This window comes from Thermobia domestica, chromosome 6, assembly GCF_964235325.1.
Source record: "Thermobia domestica chromosome 6, izTheDome1.hap1.1, whole genome shotgun sequence".
NCBI classification, from domain to species: Eukaryota; Metazoa; Arthropoda; class Insecta; order Zygentoma; family Lepismatidae; genus Thermobia; species Thermobia domestica.
Genome location: NC_137459.1, coordinates 186,304,444 through 186,326,084, shown reverse-complemented (window position 1 = coordinate 186,326,084; position 21,641 = coordinate 186,304,444). Strand labels below are relative to the sequence as shown.

General features: G+C 36.9%; 1 protein-coding gene across 1 annotated transcript in view; it reads right to left on the bottom strand.

Annotated features, from left to right (window-relative positions):
• Positions 1–21,344, bottom strand: part of LOC145688362 (delta(24)-sterol reductase-like) — a 143,417-nt gene extending 122,073 nt beyond the window's left edge. The window contains exon 1 of the mRNA XM_081762510.1: positions 21,019–21,344. Coding sequence (XP_081618636.1) covers positions 21,019–21,219 — 201 coding nt within the window. The 5' untranslated portion in view covers positions 21,220–21,344. The remainder of the gene's footprint in view (positions 1–21,018) is intronic.
• Between the last annotated feature and the right edge of the window lie 297 nt (positions 21,345–21,641).

Sequence of the window (21,641 nt, the reverse complement as noted above, 5' to 3'; positions counted from 1 at the left end):
AAAATACAGAAGATTGTTAGATGTCAGACATTCTGCAGCGAAATGATGTAATATCTAAGCGGGTAAAAGGCAGTACCTGTGTAGTATATGGATAAAGTACGCTCCGTACAGATTTCCTTAGTAAACATAACGAATCCTTGTATTTGTACAATATACCGCTGTCCGGATAATGGATTTTTCTCAGTGCACAGCAGTTTAACGATTAAAGATGGAGATGACGCCTACAATATCTAGATCTTGACCAACCTCTTACCGAAATAAGAAATGAGAGACAATCCTCCTAAAATTTCACATAATATTTGGAAATCAAATGAAATCTTCAGTTTAATATCCTACAATTACAGTGAAACCTCCCTTAACGGACACCTCTATAATACGGATAGATTTTTATGCCCCGGCAAAAATATATGTTCTCTTACGGAACAAAACCCTCCCTTTTACGAATACTCTCAGATACGGACGCGGACAGTCCTTTCCCTCCCCCAAACGAATCAATAACCTCTTCAAAACGGACAGGAATTATTCTCGGTTCTGCGATATATTACATTAGAAAGAAAAGTATTTTCTCCATAGGTTTGTCTGTCATGAGTCTAGACCTGGTGAACCATCAAACAGAACAGCTTCAAGCTGAATTTGAATTTTTTTTTCTGCCCGCAATAAACTGTTTCCTGGTGGAAATACTAGAAAACCTTCAATAAGCAATAACACTTATGTAGGGTCAGTTGTATGACATGCGGCCGTGTGCACCAACGAAGTTTAACTGTTGAACGAGGATCATAACCAAGATCGGTGTAAATGTCTGTTGCACCAACAACGTTCATGGCTAAGTCTCGGCCAAATGGTGGATAAACTTGGTTTAAGCTTGAACGGCCAAATTTGGGGGTTTAAACTTCTTTGCTCCAGGTCAATCCCTTGACATCCAATAGTGTCCTTTTATTTTTCCACTAATGAAATTACAATACATTTCTCGTGTTCGGATAAAATAAATAAATAAAATAAAATAAACTTTATAGATCAGGAATACTTTTCTTTTTTAATTATCAGGTAAAGTCTGTTAACTCGCAAAAAGAAATAAGGAGGATATGTAGGTAGGAAACCTGCGAGGCTGTAGCTTTACAATAGAGAACGCACTAGAAATAAACTACATATAATGTGGTATATATATATATTTTTTTTTTTGACAAAATCAGCTCATAGCATTTTCGATAATGTATTTTCTAAACAATTTTCCAGTAAAGGTTAACCTTAGGAGGGTATAAAAGCTATGTATATAAATACGATATTTTCTTGTCAAAATTCCATGCAAACAGCGTAAGACTTATTATCCAGTTAATATCATCGTAAAACTTAATATCTAGTCACTCCTCGAGTGGTATCAACCAATTGCGTATAATTGTATAAGACACATACAAACTTAGCTGCATATAGTGAAAGCCACACGTATCAAAACCACGCACCAGACTTTGCAATCTGCTCGTTACAAGCTATTTTTGAACCTATTAAGGTTTACGCCAAGGTGAAGCTGGAGGGCTATAGTCGAGGTGCGTCTGTAGGGAATAGGCGAATTTGCGATGGTGGGTATGTGTAAGCAACTTAAGGGTTCATTCGAGCAGACGGTTCTACCAATACCAAATGGTAAAATACGACGTGAAATATTTTTCATGAAGGAATAAGTAATTAATAAGTAATTAACATCTATCACAGCATATTAAAATGAATTATTAGTGATAAAGAAATTATTGTATGTGTAATGGTGTTCTTCCACTGTCCTTGTTTATGCATATATCCCGTCGTTGACGCGCCTGCTCCCTATGGACGCAACCGCTCGCTGTCGTTCGGGCCTCTCTACTGCACTCCTACTCTAACTCGGTTAGATAGCACTCGTGCTTTTTGGTGGCCACGTAACACAAGACGGTTCGTGTTTTATACACAGTAGTTTTTATGCTGTACGTCCACACTTTATTTATACAATACTGAGCAATCCTGAAGTCAACCCGCAAGTAGTAATGGAGCTCTTCGTTTAGTGCATGCTCTGCTAAAAGAAAGCTCTAACCTAACCTGGAAATGTAAGAACGTGTCAAAAGTTGGTGAAACCGTCTGCTTGAGTAATGAACAAATCAGAACAAAAAATACGTACCAATCTGTAGTAGGTGATCACTACAAGTTAGTTTTGCATTATAATTGTATAATTATGAACCATACATTTCAATGCTGTTTCTATAATCACATATTACTTACATGTGTAACGAATGTGTTTTGAGAAATTGCACCGAAAAACAGGAGATTGATATTTTCCACACTTTTCCTTCCTTATGCACACACCACCATCGCTAATGTGTCTGTTTTCTCGGACAAATCACGAGCGATCCCTCAAATTGTGCCCTGCTTGGAATCGGAATAGATACAAACTCAGGTTGTGTTGACCACTTAGCACACATTTCTGCGTGGTTTTTGCACTTATTGTACTTATAACATATAAGCTTGCAAGCATATTATAAATGTGTATGCACCTGTTGGACAGGTGAGAAACTAAGAATGCAGAAGACTTTAGATCATAAGTGGAAAGAATAAATGTTAGCGCTCCTCAACTTTATCTATGCTAACTGGAAATTGTAGGCAAACGCCACCAAGGAAAAGGATGTAAAAGACATTATAATAACATTTTCACGATGAAATATGTATAGCTGTTGAATCAATTTTCCCCATCAGTGGATTCCAGAAGTTATTATTTTCTAGTGGTGTCGAATTTCCGTATACTGGGGAATAACGAAAATACTGGGAATCCACATTGACCATAGGATATATGGTCCTGAGGGAATTTCATGATTCTCGGGGAGAAGTTTCCCCCTGCCAATTCCTGAAATCACCACTGGTCCACATAGATCCACATTATATTTGTTCTTTGTTATAAGTTTAGTGTAATCTTAATGCTGCAGTTTTACTATACGGATCCACAGATTGTGAAATATACAGAAAAAATTGCAGAAGTCTTTAATTTGCCCATTTTATGTCGAGAACAGCGTGCAAAAATGAAATCATTAAATTTTATGTCCCACGGTTATCCTTAAGGAGACGGTGATGATGAGATATGGGTGAAATGGTGGAATGAAGAAAGTGGGAGGAAACGGGAGAACCCCGAGAAAACCCACGAGCACGGTGTTTGCCCACCAAAAAGTCCACACGGCGCGAGCTGGAATCGAACCAGGGACCCCAAGCACCGGAGGTGAACGTTCTCCCACTGAGCCACGGGGAATCCTACTTTTTCGTGACACTTGAACGTTTTCTGTCAAAATAAGGTTGCGAGTTAAAGGGGCGGCTTGTGAAAGTACCGCCCAGGGCTGCAAAACTGCTAGCGTCGGCCCTGCAGAAATGAATTTCTCCTTCATCCCTCCCAGTAATTCAAATAGGTATTTTCATATTGTATTTTACGTATTTACGCTCATACATAATGTATTTACTGTATATTACTGCATATAATTACCGTTGTCAGGAATTACACTTCTGTAACCTCTCTGTAACGGACACCTCTCAGTAACAGACAAGAATTCATGTCCCATTGATGTCCGTTATTCAGAGGTTTCACTGTACATAGTATCTTGGGTAAAGATGCCCCACTGAATGAAGACGTCCCTGCTTAGTGATGGGTAAATTCCCGGGAAGATATCTTTCGGGAATATTCCCAGGGAGATTCCCAAACTGGGATTTTTTCCGGGAATTTATGTACAATCACAAAGAAAATTGCATTCTATTAGTATATTATGATTTCAAAGTTAAATTCGTTCTTTATCACAGTACATTATTACAGTTGTCTCCAGAGGATTCTTTAAAAATGTATATTCTGAACTGTAGGGCCTACTATGTTGCTTTATTAAAATTGTATTATATTTAGAGAGTACGCATAAATGTATATTTACTTACAATATGTTCTATGAAAGTAAATATGTAGAAAAAATGGTATAGTAAGTCCACATATTTTTACACCGCTAAACAGTTTAAATTTATAAGTGGATTTTCCAAACTTCACTCTACTACTGATATTATAAACATATTAAACTTTAAATGTTATGAACAAATTAGATTGGGTAACTGCCAGAAGATACCTGTCTCACCAATTTATCAACATTTGCGCATACATATTTATGTTCACAAAATTTGCAAGATACTGACTTATCCAGTGCTGGGTAAGTTACTTATAAAAATGTAACACGTTACAAGTTACTTTACTTTCTCTTAAAATGTAACTCGTTACTAACGCGTTAATTGCCCCAAAAAGTAACTGTTACTTCTTTACTTCGAAAGTAACGCGTTACTAACGCGTTACTTTTAGATCCGAAACTTTGAATATGTGAAAAAAACTTATTACTTCAATTTTCCGTACTACTATTACTACCGCTATTATTATTATTATTATTATTATTATTATTATTATTATTATTATTATTATTATTATTATTATTATTATTTTTAATGCACGTTTTGAATCACTTTATACAAGGACAAATTTTTACTTGACAGCTATATGAACATTTTCATATAATGTAACATTGACTAATATGCCATACTGCGTTACTCGTACACTGAGAAAAAAAATTGTAGGTGGCGTACTTAAAAAGATAGGTTACATGCGTAATTCTTGTAGTTTTTGGACTTAACGTACAGCAGACGTATAACTGAAAACGCATGTTTTATAATACTTTCTGTATAAGTGTTTCATCTATACGTACTTTTTATATGGAACAATGTAGGCGGTCAGAATCTCACATACAAATGGACGTATATAACATATAGCTGACGAAGGTAACATAAGTATATGTATGTGATATACGGAAAACTGTTCGATGTCAGACATCCTGCAACGACATTATGTAACATCTAAGGGTAGTGCCTATGTAGCATACGGATAACGTCTGTTCCGTACTGATTTCTATAGTAAGCAAGAGGATATCGTATATTTGTACAATATACCGCTGTCCGGAGAACGGATTTTTCTCTGTGTAGCGATGAGCACGAGCGAGTTCGAGTGAGTTTTCTTTGAAACTCAATTCGACTAGAAACAGACATCTTTGGGCTCGACCCGAGAACTCGGCTCGAAAAATTTCCTCCAACTCGACTCGAATTCAGGTCGAGTTCGAATCAAGTCGAGCCAAATCCGGTGTGTAGTTTCGAGTACTCTCTTCAAGTATCTTACATAGACAATAGAATTGTTATCAATGATACTACTACTACTACTACTACAACTTATATTATTATTATTATTAATAATAATAATAATAATAATAATAATAATAATAATAATAATAATAATAACAACACTGTGTATAAACATGAAAGATAGGCAGTTTGTATTTGAATACTAAAAAACTAGTTAATTGCTAATCTTGGTAATCGTGAAGTCTAGGAGTCAAGGACATTGTTCACGAACTTCTGAATTTGGGTTGAGGGTTTAGGTTGAGTACTCGGGCTCGAGCCAAACATTGTTAAAAGTTATGGGGCACTGGCCATATATCTTCAAAACTGCTCGGTCCGGGTTTAGAATTCTCAACGATTCGAGCAGCTCGTTCACTATCGACCCGAACCGAGAAGTGACTCGAGCCAATAGCTCACCCAACCGAGTCGGCTAGAGTCCTAGAGTCAGTTGAGCCGAACCGAGCAGATGGCTCATCCCAACCAAGCCAGCTCGAGCCGGTGATTCACCCCAAGCGAGCCGGCTCGAGGCATCAGATCAGTTGAGCCGAGCCGAGCTGAGCTTGTTTTTTTAAAAAAAGTCTCGCTATTCGAGACGAGACGCTTGTAGTCTCGCTATCGAGACGAGACAAGATGCGAGCAGTGTCCCCTCTAGTGAGCAACACTGAAAGTATTCCATATTACTGCTTAGCTTACATTTCTCATGGCTTTCGCTTGTCAGTGTAATTAGGCCATGGTTTCAAACTCAACTCGAAACACGACGCCAAACACAGTGAATCGGCTCGGAACTCGACTCGAGAATATTGACTCGACTCAAAACTGGACTTGAATTCGAGTCTAGCTTTAGCTTGATTCGTGCCCATCCCTATGAGTTAGAAAAAATAATTGCTTATTATTATTCTGGTAAAAAATAATATAATAAAACAATGTTGTTATGTAAAATTAAAAATACAGAATATAGAGAAACATTACATTGCAACTAATAAAATGAGAACACATGAACTGGGGTGAATCAAAACTTGTCAGTAACTAAAATCGATACATGCTTTTTAAATCTAGTTGTTCCAAACTCTATAATCAATGGGACTTTAGAATACGCAAACTGATCTAAAAGAACTCTAATATTACATACCATCAACATTACATCAATAAAGTAGGCCTGCTCATCAGAACACAGTTTATTCATATTAACTCATATCGTTATCGTTACTGTATATCGTTAATTATGGCGCCCTAGTTGTTGATAAATATTTCCCGCCGGGGCACCACTTTACTTTTAAATTCTGTTCACTACCATCTTCAGCTCTTAACCCTGCTGCTACCGGAATTTTTTCGTTACACTGAGTGCCGTTGGGGTCACTGGTGACCCCATTTCATTGATTGAAAAAACACAGTCTTCTTTGTTTAAAAAAACATTTAATGGTACCCACTTTTACATTCTATGGTGTTTGTTTATACATTGTTGTCAACTTAGTTTTCTGGTCACGTAATATGCGTAATGCGTTGTAAACTTGATATCATAGTGCAATTATATAAATTAAGTACAGGTATGCACATAGGAAAACTTAATCATTTGGATGATGATTAGTAGTATAGCTGAATTTTCCAGTCTAATTGCCTATTTTAGACATACAATTAGATTCTAAAACAGTTCTCTAAATTTTTGTTTACCTGTGAAGTAAAGTTTTTTTGGTTCAGGAAATTTTGATCTCCAAGAAACAAACTACTCACAAAAGAACTTGTACAAAATTATATTGTCGTTTTAGTCTTTGTCAAATTTTACACAAAGAATAGCTGAGTGTTGCTTATACACGTATGTTTCACATCTTTGCATATGTCTTGCATAACATACCACTCATAGAAATGACAACGACCACCTTTTCGATATTTATTGGCTTCTGATAATATACACGCGAATTCTGAACGCCGAAGTCGGTTTTTTGTAGTTAGAGACTTAGCTAGTTCAAGGAGAAATATTCTCTATCTGTAATTACTTCTGCTGTTCCATTCAGGGTTGAGTGAAAACCAAATGATGAAAACGTTGAGAGCACTGAAGATAATGACGGAGGGGTGAGCGTCCTCAAAATGACACTAATTGTTCATCAATAGTAATGTTACCCGCTATATATGCGTCCTGTAACGTATTTCCGCATTCATCAAAAGCGTTTCTATTTGAAAATAATTTGTCCGAACTATGATTTTTCCCTCGTTGTTGAGTGTCATTGAACCGGAAGCATCGAGATATCTGTGTAAATCTATTTCTCCACATTGATTTGTTGGAAATAGGCCGGCCATCTTCTTTATTCCACAAATGTGTAATACATTCATTGTGTGCTTTTTATACTTCCGCCAGTATAAGAAGCAGTATGAAACACTGAAGTTCGCCCTTATCAACATACGCCCATTTATATCCATATGTAATAGAGCATTCCTTGCTTGTCCATTTCAAAATAGTTTCAAGGATATTGGATCTCATAAAGTGCTCGAAAGGAGATTGAACCGTATCCATATCCCTGATAATATGACGTATAAGTCCTGTTTCCACTCTTGATAATATTGCCAAACGGAGTCTTAGAGACGGAAACTGAGTCCTGAGAAGTCCTTAGTGGATTGCTATTGTAGATTTATTGTCCATTCTTCGACTTGAAAAGAAAATGCGGATCCATAAGATAAAAGAAAGGGAAAATTAACATTGACATAACGTAAGATAATAGGAGAAATCAGAATCAAAATAAAAACAAGGATAGAAATATGTTTATCATCATAGTTGATCGTGCTCATTAGGAAAAATTTTAGTGGATTATTCAGAAACACAACATTGAATAATGTGAAGGGTAGCTCATTGGTAGCACCTTTATCTCTGGTGCCTGGGATTCCTGGTTCAATCTCGGCTCGCACCAAGTGTAATTTGTGGTGAATAAACAGTGTGCATGGGTTTTCTTGGGGTTCACCCGTTTTCTCCCACTTTCTTCTATCAGCCATTCCATTTATTTTCATTATCGTCGTCACCTTTAGCCTAGGTGGAATAACCATGGACTCCTTTTCCCTTTTGAATTCCTTTTTTTACAATATTGAATAAGGATGAGAAAAAGGGAATAACGAAAAGGGGAATGATATTATCAAATGAAAGAAAAATTCTGAAGTGTGTCTTTCATGAATGTTCAGAAAAGTAATAGATCAGGACAAGAAATACAGCAGATATTGCAAGGCTACGATTTCAACTAGGAGATTTTTCTCATTATTTTCAGGAACCCGCTGGATCTAAAGGCTAGCACACTTACCTTCGACCCAGGGCCGGGTACTATTCCTGGTAGGAATACAGTTGAAGGAAGAAATTGGTTCGGATTCCCCTATACTCAGTACGCCTACGTCTCCTTTAGTGTACACAGCATAATCGAGTGACGTCAAACTCAAAACAAAGCAAATCTTTATTATAGATTTTTATACTACGTGGAAGTATATTGGACTGTATTTTTCCATAAAATAATAAAATCAATTGACAACAATGACTGACAAAAATACAAATGCAACAAAAGTAGAAGTCCATTAGAATATACTTGCTTGTAAGTGCAGATGTTGAGGTATCATTTTTGCTTCTCCCAAGTATACACTCATCTTCAGAATCTGAATCATATTTAACTATATCATTATAGTCCAAAATTTCACCTATTTCACAATCGTCACTAGACGAAACATCACCACTTGCAGGATCTCTGGCGAAAAGTCATAATCAGTGATTTCTTCATGCAATTTCTTTTCTACGTCTTCGCAAGATAGATTTTTTGATGCCACGGTGCTTCTCATACATTCGAGAAAACAATTGAAGAGTGACTCGTGTCAAATTTTACTCCGAATAATCAGTGGCATGTATCGGAAAAATACAAAAGTCATTAATAATTGCTGGGGTCCTATATGACCCCAATGGTACTCGGTGCAGGAAGTAGAGAAACTTGCGCTCACATACAAACAAAAAATATCACAATGTACCAAAGTGAAGTTCCAAAGCAAACATGAAAATCCAATGTTTTTTTCATTTTTTAATGTAATATATTACTCGAGCTACACACTGTTAAACTTCGCTTGGGGTCATATAGGACCCCACGGTAGTAGGAGGGTTAAGAAAAAAAAATATGCTTTCAAATGTTCGAACGGTAAAATATTTTCGTTCTCCATCTTTATAAAAACAACACCAATCAAAGTAAGATAGACTACCGGTATCATTGCACTCGTAATTTGCTGACTGAATGTATTCATTTGGAGCTGTCAAAATCTACGACAAAATCTTCCAGGTGCTTGCAATCAGTACACGAGATTTCCCTGAGGCTGTCCTCGTCTTCCAAAAACAGCAAGTAGCACTATGATCTTATCTGTTTCTTTGTGTGTCGGTGACTGACTGTCGGTCACTGACATACGTAGTTCATGCTTCATTGTTCCATTCTGAGAAATTCACTTACAAGGAAAGAAACATTTCTTTCCGAAAAAGTATACATACTTGTATTGTAGTTACTCATCCGAAATGTAACGCGAAAAAAGTAACGCAAACTAGGTACGTTACTTAAAAATTTGTAACGCGTTACCGTTACAGTTACTTTGGAAAAAATGTAACGCGTTACTTGCGTTACGTTACTTCCCAAGACTGGGCTTATCTTTATAATTTAGCACGTAAACATTGCCACACACGACTTTTCTTCCTACCTATTTTTCGAAATTTCATGCGTTAATTCACATTTAAGGGAAGTCCGAGTATCTCTTCAGAAATTCGAGTCAGAGATAAGAGACAGACCGATGTCTATTACTAACGATGGTTCTTGGTGTATTAATTGTACTTCATTTCCATTTCTACATAATTTCTACATTACAAACTGGTTCCTTTTCATCACTTGTAAATTAGTACTTTCATACTTTTTAGTGCAAATGGAAATGGAACTAATAAATCATATTATTAGTTATATAAAGTACCGTCAACGAATTTTAATTTTTGTAACCTCCAAATTATTTAAAACCTAGAAGTAAATCATAATAAATAAAAATAAAGTAATTAGTCATACGATTCTTATGATTTGGAAGATAAAATAAAGAAATGGAAATAAATTCCTTCCCTGGAATTTATATGCCAGGGAAAAAACCCGGGAATATTCCCAGTTTTTATTTTCCTTCCCACCGGGAATGTTCCCACTGCCCATCACTATCCCTGCTTGAATTGCTCAAGGCCTGTGACTCGTGGTTACAGCACTTGCCATGCACGTGAAAGGGTACACAGTCTTCAGTAAATATATGTGGAAGTTGCTTCGGGGACTAAGTTACTCTTATTTCAGTGTCTATAATTTTAGAGAGTGAAACGTAGTAATGCTCTTGACGGTAGTTAAATAGAAGTAAATGAATAAAATACAATTGCTTAAGAACTTCAGTCTTTTACAAACGCTAATGTTCATTGTTGTGTTTCTGCGTCCATGAGTATGTCACGTGATCGACTGGGGATTCTTTGCTTCAAAATTGGGAAAGTTGTCCCAGTGAAATCGAAGCAAAGATGCCCCACTTTATAAGATTAAAGGTTTAAGTTACCTGTTCGGGACAACCAGTTTATAACGTGTTGCAAGAATTTGTACGTTCGTTATGTTTTAAACAATGTTTGGTTTCAATGAAACATTAATTGTTCTGTAATAATCTGTAACTAATTGTTCACTTAGAAGCAAACGGAAAATTCCTGTTTGGAATAGTGGCTTGATTTCGTGGCTGGGTTGCTTCTTTCAATGATGTAATATTCTATTTATAAACTTTTTTTCTTTTAGCTCCTTATGTGATCAATATTGGAATGAATGAACTTTACATATATGTATATGATACTAGTTGGCTAACAAGCTGAATCAAAAGAATGTGCATGGATTGAGTTTGAAGCCATTTGTGCGAGCTAAATATGTATGAGGGTTGTTCAAAATACTAAAAAAGCATCTTTGGGGGAGGGTCCTGCGACAGACACACTTGATTTATCACAACTTCCTTTATCTGGTTGAACTATTTTGAAAAGGTAAATCTTTGGGTGAATCAGTTATCGCTTCATTGCAAAATGAAGAGCATTTCCTCAAATCAGATATCATCATAGGTGTACCAGTGTTGTAGCTAGCAAGTTGTTATATGGGGAGGCATTACTTTTTCACGGAGAAGGCTTTTACATTTTTAAAAGAAAGTCGTCCCCCCCTCTGCTCTAGTAGCTAGTACTTGTCCCTTTGGTGCACGAAGTCCCGAGTTCGATTTCCGGTATGAACGCCTTTAAAAATTTGAATGATTACGGTGGTTTGGAATTAAACTCTAGGTTAACTGCATGTCACTGCATTAATTGTTGTCGCAAGAATCCAAGTTTGAAAAAAAATGAATAAATGTTAATAATATGTAAGGTTCACAATTCTTTTTTCTCTTTTATTTCTACCTATTGTTTACAAACGAATTTAGAAAATATACATGGAAAATATTTGTCCTTTTGTTGAATTTGTTGTATATAATTAGATAGATAGTTACAGTGGAGTAGCACAATTTTGCGGGGCCCCCCGCAAAGTATAGAGAAGGGGCCCTAGTTGTAAAGCCGACAGAAGTAAAGTTGAGGTTCTACTTCTTTAAATCGTTATTCATCGCAAGACTTAGAGGCCCTTTATACCTCGGGCCCCCCCGCACTGCGGGGGTTGCGGGGGCAGCTGCTACGCCACTGGATAGTTAGTAGAAATTAGTGTTAGTAATATTAGTTATACAAAAGCATAATTGCTTGTTTCTATGATGTTTATGAACACATTTTGAAAAATTATGAAACTGGGGCATCTTTCCTCAACATGCGTGCAGAAGATGCCCCACTTAAAGGTTTCTGTAAATGGTTTATTTTAAGTTCTTAAATTTACTGAAATAAAATTGTCTTTCGAGATATTACAAACAAGACATTAGTCTTTTAATTGATCATAAATTCAACTATCTCAACTCAATTGCAGGAGTGGAAAATGGGTAATAATGAAAAAGTGGGACATCTTTATCCAAGTTACTCTATTTAGAAATCCAGAGGACATCGATTATACATGAAAACGAATAGCTAATTCTGGATGAGATGGTAGAATGAGAAGGTGGGAGGAAACTGAATGTTAATCCTTTGTTAGCAACTAAGTTATATTGCATCAGGCCGCCTACAATTTAAAGTGTTATCTGACACGCTGTAATGCATTGGATGTACTTCACCGGAAATCGAACTCGGGCCCTGTTGTAACAAAGGCACTAGAGTTAATTATTGAACCATCAAAGAGAACATGAAACGGAACAACCCTGAGAAAGCCCAAGGGTACGAAATTGTCCAACAAAGCCTGGAATAAACCAGAGACCATTCGCATCGGAAGTAAGCGATCTAGCACTGAGCTTCGTGTCCCCTTACAATACTTGGGTAGCTAATTTTATTTATGCTATCTTATGAACTGACTAGTGAGATTAGTTCATGTTATATTGCAATATTTGGATGTGTGTTCTGTTTCTATGGTTTCTCTTTATATTTTATTAACAAACAAAGTATACATTCTACTTATTATTGTGTAGCCTGCGTATAAATAATAATAATAATAATAATAATAATAATAATAATAATAATAATAATAATAGGAAGAAGAAGAAGAAGAAGAAGAAGAAGAAGAAGAAGGAGGAGGAGGAGAAGGAAAAGGAAAAGGAGAAGAAGAATGTACTATGAACAGAAAACAAGTATTTTAAAAGTGTTTCCAATTAGTGAAGTTGGTTCGCGTTTGAACTTTTAACTTGAAATTCCCATGAGCATATCATAATATAAAGGTTGAGAAAAACAACATGATAGGCAATATATATACACACAATGCGATTTGCCCTTTGAATGGATTTATTGATAATTGCGTTCAATCACTATCTTTTCTTATTATCTTATCTTGAGAAATATTGGAACATTTTATAAACATCCCACCCTAAGTTTCATATAATGTTGAAGATAAATTTAGAGGACTTTTTTTAATGATACGTTCTTAGCTACAGTAACTGCTCCTGTAAACATGAGAAGTTCATTGAGACAGTTTTGCTAATGCCAAAGTTGAATTTGATTTCCGGTTCAATACAATCCAAGTCAATGCATGCTGTTCTTTAACTTACAGGGGTTCAATCGAGAGATCAAATCTTGCAACCTTCATTTAACTCATTTCCCAACGTTGCACAATGATCACATTTAGCACAACGACAGAAGTCGGTGACAATATAATATTCCATTGTTATTTTCATATATATATCTACATATTTATATCTTGTTAACTAAGAATAATTTTACTAATTAACTAAGATGCTGGATGAATACTAGAAAATATTAGTGCTTCCAAATAGAACAGAACCAGGGACCATGTACACCGAGGTCTTGCACGAAAGTAATGCTAATAATCCGGAGCTAAATAATAATAATAATAATAATAATAATAATAATAATAATAATAATAATAATAATAATAATAATAATAATAATAATAATAATAATAATAATAATACATTTAAACATCTACTTCCTTTAAACACTCTCTATTTGTACCCGCATATGATAAATTTTCATGCTTATGGTAACGAAAAAAATTGACAAAGATTAATAATACAGTATATAACTAATTTGCTGAAACATTGTGTAAGATTAATAGAGTTCATGGAAAGTAAGTGTTTCCTTAAAAGTGCCTGTGTAAAGCTTGTTTTTCATGATAAATTTCCTATATAAAAGAACACAATTCACTAATCTTCTAATATAAATAAAATAAAGAGTTTGTTTGTTTGTCTGTCTGTCTGTGTGTCTGTGTGCGGCATGGGGACTAGACGAGTGGACCGAGAGTTACCAAATTTCGGTTAGGGGCACCTTGGTCCAGACCAAGACGAAGCGTTCCTTTAAAAAAATGAACCAGGGGGACTCAGGGGGGGGACGTTTACCGTGACAAGTAAAAGTACTAGAAAATGACCGATATTAGTGTCAAATTGATAGTTTTCGCGGTCGCTGAGATCAATGGCGAAACTCCGATTTCATTAACTTCCAAATTCCCCCCTTCAGCTGAGGACCGGGCTGGGGATACCGAGACATGTAAAAATAATCAAAATGACCGATATTAATGTCAAATCCATAGTTTTCGCGATACTTCAAATACAATGCGGGCAAATTGTATGCGGGCTGGGGGTCACCTGCGGGGGGGGGGGTTTGCGAGACATATAATTATAGCAGAAAATGACCGATATTTTTTTCTTGTGTTGTTCAGTTTGTTTACATAGATATTTTATCTGACCCATGCGAAGAATGGATATTTCAGCTAGTATATAATATGATTAGTGAAAGTGTATAGTTGCAAAATAATTCATTTTTATGTTTGAGCTACAAATAGTTCAAATCCGCTACTTTGGAAACACAACCTCGCTACTTTTTAACCTTCAGATCTGGCAACACTGCACTAGTATTGAGGAGATTCATTAAACAAAATAAGAAGAATAATGAATCTTTAGAGTAACTATTTCCAAATGTCCAATATCTGACGTCAAGGCACGGATTATTACTCAAATGCAGCGACAGAGAAGATCAGGGTAAGAAGAGGAGGGACGGAGGTGAGATAGAAAATAGAATAAGCAAGTGTTGGAGGTGTACAAGTATTCATGAATCCACGAGCGGTATGTCTGCAAGCTAGTCATCGATATTCTTGTTCCCTGTCCAGGACCATCTTTAACTTCTTGCCGCCCTTTAAACGTTAGGAAAAACAAATGTACAAAATTTGAGACAGCGAGGTGAATAATCGATATTTAAGTGAATTGATAAGCTGTCACGGTGTCAATGACGGAAATTTACAATTAAAATGTTAATTACAACTTTCTAGTCAAACACATTCTTACCACATGAATACTTACAAAATACAAAATTTTCATATTATATTCATATGAATGTGCGTAATAAATTTCTGAAGTTTCCAGAACTAGAATATGAAGAACAAAATTGTCCGAGAAAAAATTGTCGCCTTCCAAAGCTTTGCCGCACCGAACCCAAGGGTAAATAAGTGTCTGTTCCTGTCATCACTGCATATTATGAACACCAAACTCGTAGCCTGCTGGTTCCGCCTGTTTACTGAGAATAGTAAAGTAGCGCTGTTAAAATTCGAATAATTGATTATTCAAACATTGGATTCTTCGAATATTCGAATAATATCGTTATTCCGATAATTTCTCGAATAATTATTCGGGTAGTGAATAATGATTCGAATAGTTATTCGGATAACGAAATATTAGTCGAACAATTGTTCGAATAGCAAATAATTGTTTGAATCATTATTCGAAAGGTTGAAAACGAACATTAGATATTCGAAATGAAATGAAATGAAATCTTCTAGTTTAACGTGCCACAATTATGCATTTTAGACTAAAGGAGACGATGATTAAGGTAAGTGAATAATAATGGAAGAATTGATGGTATGAAAATGTGGGGATAAACGGGAGTACCCCGAGAAAACTCATGAACACGATGTTGTGCACTACAAACTTACTTACAAGGGAGGGTCACGCAGTGGCTCCGCTGAAATCCGAACGAGACAATTGTGTTTGCATTTGATATGTTATAACTAGATAAATCCCAAAGTTATACGTGTCACCGGGCGGAATATCGTGAGTTACAACATATTTTGTAATGTAAAAACTACAAAAAAAAAAAAAAAAAAAAAAAAACTGGCAGAATAGCTTGAACCGAGTCATTTGTTCGGAAACGGTTGGGTAAGTGGAAAACTCGGCCAACACGTATCCCATCATTTTAAAGAACACACTTTTTGGGATTAAAAACTTTGCCCCAGGGTCCCCCGCAGAGTCCCAGACGGGGTCCAAGTCAAAATTTTCAAATCGCAAGGGAGGTTAAGTGGCACATCGTTTGAAAACTGTTGTAAAATGAAAGAAAATGGGGCAAGTCTCGACTCCCTACAACAACCCTGTGCCAAATGGCCACGGGTCAAAATGTAAACAAAAACTTAATTGAAAAGTCTATAAATCCGAAACGGTGAGACAAATGTGAAAACAGGAAAGGAAGTGTGGCATTATTTTCAAAGTACAACGATTTAAGTTAAAACGTCTTGTCCCAGGGCCCTCACAGGGTCCCAGGTGAAGTCCAACTAAAAAGTTTCAAATAGCAAGAGGGGTTAAGTAGCACATCGTTTGAAAGCTCTTGTTGAATGAAAAAAGATGGAGCACGTCTCGATTTTCTACGACAACCCTGTCCAAAATTGCGGCGGTTCAAAATGTAAACGAAAGCTTAATTGAAAATCCAAGATGGCTGCTTAAAACCTATATCGAAAGGATAGGCATACCAAACTGCTGAAGCTAGGAAAACCAAATTTGGCATTAATGTTGATTAGTAGCTGACGAAAATACGCGAAATGTTCAAAAACGCGATATCTTGAGTTCAAAATGCCGCAGTATGTATCGAACGGATGTCCAGCTCAAACCACTGGTGCTGGAGAAGCGAAATGTGATCTTTACGTTTATGGTTATTAGTACATATCCACAAAATATCAAAGAGTATCATCTGTAATCCAATATGGTTGTCAGCGTGAAAAATGAGTTTGTATATAAATATGTTATTTCTTGGAATACTGTGACCAAACCAACAAAGTTTGATGCAGTTCGATGTACTGAAATACTGAAATGAATTACACGTGGTTTGGTACTGATCGCCAAAATTGTAAATGAATGTTTTTTTTGTATATTGGTATTACTTGAAATATTGCGATCAAACCAACGAATGACATACAAATGTAACCATAACGAATACGTTACAGTAGAGCCCCCAACCTGACTAGTGCAGCAAGTCCTTTGTGTATGAACTACGTATGACAAAATTAGAAAAATATCTGAAGGTATTCAACTTTTGTTTAGCAGTATGAGTAGGAAGTCAGAGTTGTGTGTTCATCGCATATTCGTTATATTCACGTAAATGATGTCGAGAAAACCGTGTTGATCGTGCATTAAGAACAAAACATATATGTGTTCTTACCGAATGAAACAATAGTTGAAGTGAATCGAAATTCTATTGTTCTTTAGTTTTCCTATTGTTTCTAAACACATAATAGGGAAAAATAGAGATTTAGATTTGTACTGTTATGAATGACATAGGTTTTAAGCTGCCATCTTGGATTCAAGGTGGCCATAGATTTTCAATTAAGCTCTTGTTTACATTTTGACCCGCCGCGATTCTGGACAGGGTTGTTGTAGAAAGACATGACTTACTCTGTCTGCTTTCATTTAGCAAGAGCTTTCAAACGATGTGCTACTTAACCCCTCTTGCCATTCGAAACTTTATAATTGGACCCCACCTGGGACCTTGTGGGGATTCTGGGACAAGACGTTTTAACTTACATCGTTGTACTTTGAAAATAATGCCACACTTCATTTCCTGTTTTCACATTTGTCTCACCGTTTCCGATTTATAGGGGTGACCATCAGAGGCGGACTGGGAGTACAAGGGCCTACCCAGAGAATAATGCTTAAGGGCCTTGATGAATACCGAGTTGGTCTGGAGTTCAATGTTATTGTTTTCCCACTAGATTGCGCACACAACAAGATGAACACGTTTCTGATATCCGGATTTTCCTTTCTTTCGCTTTTGTGTTAATCGTGTACCTTTTGTCGATTCCATCTCTATCAGATTTTAAAGAAAACCAAATTCGCCAATTGAAACAGTTCTACGCTTAGAGTATCGCATATAGAACATAATACTTACTACAGTTTTGGCGTCACAAATATGCACCTACTGTATATGTGTACTGTACGTTCTAACCGTTAGCAATGGTTCGCAAACCTAGCAGAATTGAGCTGAAAGTGAACTAAAATACTCTGAATAGTATTTACTTAGATATAATGGAGTTTATTTTTAACGCTTTTCAGTTCTACATTTAAGAAAGAACAAATTCGGGTTAAAACAATGAGAGCGGTTCTTTTTATCTTCTCGAGGTTTTAGATGGTAATGAAAATAGTCGGTGTTGCAACGTAATAAAATAGTATGATTTTATGATTGTAAAATTTATTTTCTAGGGATTGGAAAGGGTGACATTATGCTTTATTACTAATCGCTGTGAAAAGAAGTATTAAGAAAATACCAGAAAACCCATCGTTAATTGGGTTTCGCTTTACAACAATGATTAATTGTGATAATATTTTTCCGTGGCCTGTTTGCTTCAGGGGCTCCTTCGTATTAAAGATCCATATGACCTGTGTAATCCATACATTTCCCTAGGATGAATTATTCCACACATATAAATACAATTCAAATTATATTTTTAATGTTACTATTAGTAGTGTAACTAAGATTGCTTGCCCCCAACCCACTGTAATATTCGCAAATGGACCTCGTCAATATTCGTGCACTACTTTTAGGTATACAGAAACCTCATCTTGCTATCCCCCTTCCTCTTTATCGATTCGAACTTTAAAAAACTGTGATTACGTCAGCAATAGAGTCCTCCTTCTACCCGAGTTTTGAAAAGTAAAAAAATAAAATAAAAATGATAAATAAAGAAAAATTACAAAAAAGGAGTGGGGGAAGTTGGGGTTCACTATTTCCTGAGTACTTTAGATATACGATAAAAAGAAATTATCCCAATCTAATGCCATGTTAATTCCCATAGCTTTGTAATGTATTTGTTAAAAGTGAAATGAAATCTTTGAGTTTTACGTCCCACGGTTATGCCGGTTAGGCTAAAGGAGACGGTGATTATGAGAAATGAATGAAATGGCGGAATGAAGAAAGTGAGAGGAAACGGGAGAACCCCGAGAAAACCCACGCACACGGTATTTGTCCACCACAAAGTTCACTTGGCTGGAGCAGGGTTTGAACCCGGGACCCCATGCACCAGAGGTGAACGCTCTACCACTGAGCCACCGCGGCCCTAATGTATTTATTACTCTTGGATAAGTACATGGAGAATATTCCGTGCCCCATGCGAATCCTCCTACAGTAAGGAAACCGTGTTAGGCATGGAACTGGAAATGCGAGTTGTGGCGTTTGAAAGAACCGGGTCCCCTGAGCACAACGGTAATGTTATAAATCGGTCCCGTGGCCCGAAGCCCAAGAATTTGGGCCCCACGTGTTTGGGATCAAGTCTATTCTATTCCATAACATATATATTGAGCTCCCTTACTGGCATGCAAAATCACAGTATTGTCTTGTAATGTTCGATTGAATAACATTCAGGAAGGATAATGAGGAAACTTTTGTGAGCAAAAAACAAGGAGAATATAGCATGAACATCCTTCGGGACCCGATTTCTTGAGCTTCGGGCCCCGGGTCAGATTTACAACAGCACCGGTGTGCTAAGGGGAGACCGACCCTTTTCAATTCAGCAACTCAGGTCCAAAAACTCCTTGCTTCATTGGTGAATAGAAGGTACCCGACCCTATACTTTCGAGGCCAGATATCTGGGAACATCAGGCCCCGGGCTCGATTTGTGACATGACCACTGTGCTTAGGGGATCACGACCTTTCCATTGCCACCTCCCACGTCCAAGAACTACGTATTTCATTGGTGAATAGAAGAGACCCAAGCTCGAAACTTCGGGACCCGATTTCCGAGGCTTCGGGCCGGTTTTCTCACATTACCGCTGTGCTCAGGGACCATTATTTATCGCCACCACTTGAATCCAACAACTCCATGCCTAATACGGTTTCCTTACCATTGGAGAATCAGCTCCCATGCTCTTTATATGTTATCGATTGCACATCACATTATTGAATACATAAATTATGGACAAGATTACATTTTCGAGTTAATAACTTACATGTATTTTTGAAACTTTTTATTGTCTTATTGATTTTTCAAGAAACAAGGCTACGGGTTGGGCAGGGGCCCCCTTTCCCTAGTGCCAGCCCCCTTCGCTAGCAGTGCGGGCCAGTTAGTTACGCCACTGATTATTATGAACGAGAACAGAGCATTGAATTAACTATAACTAATCGAGCAATATCTTAAGTGATTTTTCAGAGGGCAGGGCCCAGCCGGAAATTTCCGGGTATCCGGGCGGCCCAGTCCGCCTCTGTTCACCATTGACTTTTCAATTAAGTTTTTGTTTACGTTTTGATCAGGCCATTTTGCACAGGGTTACCGTAAACAGTCGAGACTTGCTCCATTTTCTTTCATTTTCCAACAGCTTTCAAACGATGTGCCACTTAAGCCCCCTTGCGATTTGAAAATTTTGACTTGGACCCCGTATGGGACCCTGGGGCAAAGTTTTTAATCCAAAAAGTGTGTCCTTGAAAATGATGGGATACGTGTTCGCCGAGTTTTCCATTTACCCACCGTTTTCGAACAAATGACTCGGTTAGAACTATTCTACCAGCTTTGTAGCTTTTACATTACAAAATATGTTGTAACTCACGACATTCCGCCCGGTGGCACGTATAACTTTGGGATTCGTCTAGTTATAATATATCAAATGCAAACACAATTGTCTCGTTCGAATTTCATCGGAGCCACTGCGTGACCCTCCCTTGTTAGCTGAGGATCGAACCAGGAACCCCACACACCACAGGTAAGCGTTCTACTATTCAGGCATTGTGCCTTCTCTCAGACATTCGAAAAAAAGTATAAAAAAATACTCGCTTAATTATTAGAATAACGAATGTTCGAATAATTTTAACACCACTAGAAGCAAGCTAGATATCACAGAGTATTTTGAGCTGGAAACGACTTTTTTAGGACCCTAGGCATGCTAGACAATAGGTGTAGATGGTCAGAAATGATGTGCAAGTACAAGTACATGTAAACTTTTTATACTAAGTCTAATGTTTCTAAAATAATAATTAAATGAACTACTTACCTGTAACTGAACATTCTTCACTTTTTCGTTATGCCGTGTCGGGGCACTTCCTAACTTAAAAACAATCCAACATCTAACGTAGTCACAAATGTTGTAAACAAGGCACAAAGGAAGAAGAAAAAAGCAGACAAACACCCATCTGTAATTCGTAACAAGATATTTTATAACTTCGTTGAACTTTACTTCTGACCAGTTCGTCATCGTGAAGAGTTGAGAGAGATTTGTGTCAGTTCACACAAGCGTTTGTGTGCGCCGTGCCTCAGTGTCATTATGAAGAGATAACGACCTTTTGTAGTACATGAGTTCCGTCGGTGATGTCACATGGTGTTAGCGTTGTCTGGTGTCTTATCTTAAAAGAGTTACGTGCTACCCGCAACTTGAAGATTAACAAGTCATTGCAGTCAGTTTCAATTACACTAATCACTTAGGTTTCTTGATAGTTTCAAGGTCACTTTTTTGTATCAGTGTCTATATATCAATATTAATTTAAACTCTAGCTACACTTTAATATACTGCCGTAACTAAAACCTAGTGGCTTCCCAGTGAGTCCTCCAGTATTTCCTGAAATTTTCTCAAGGCTTCATTTGAGCATTAACATTTACAAGCTTATATTACCGTCGTAT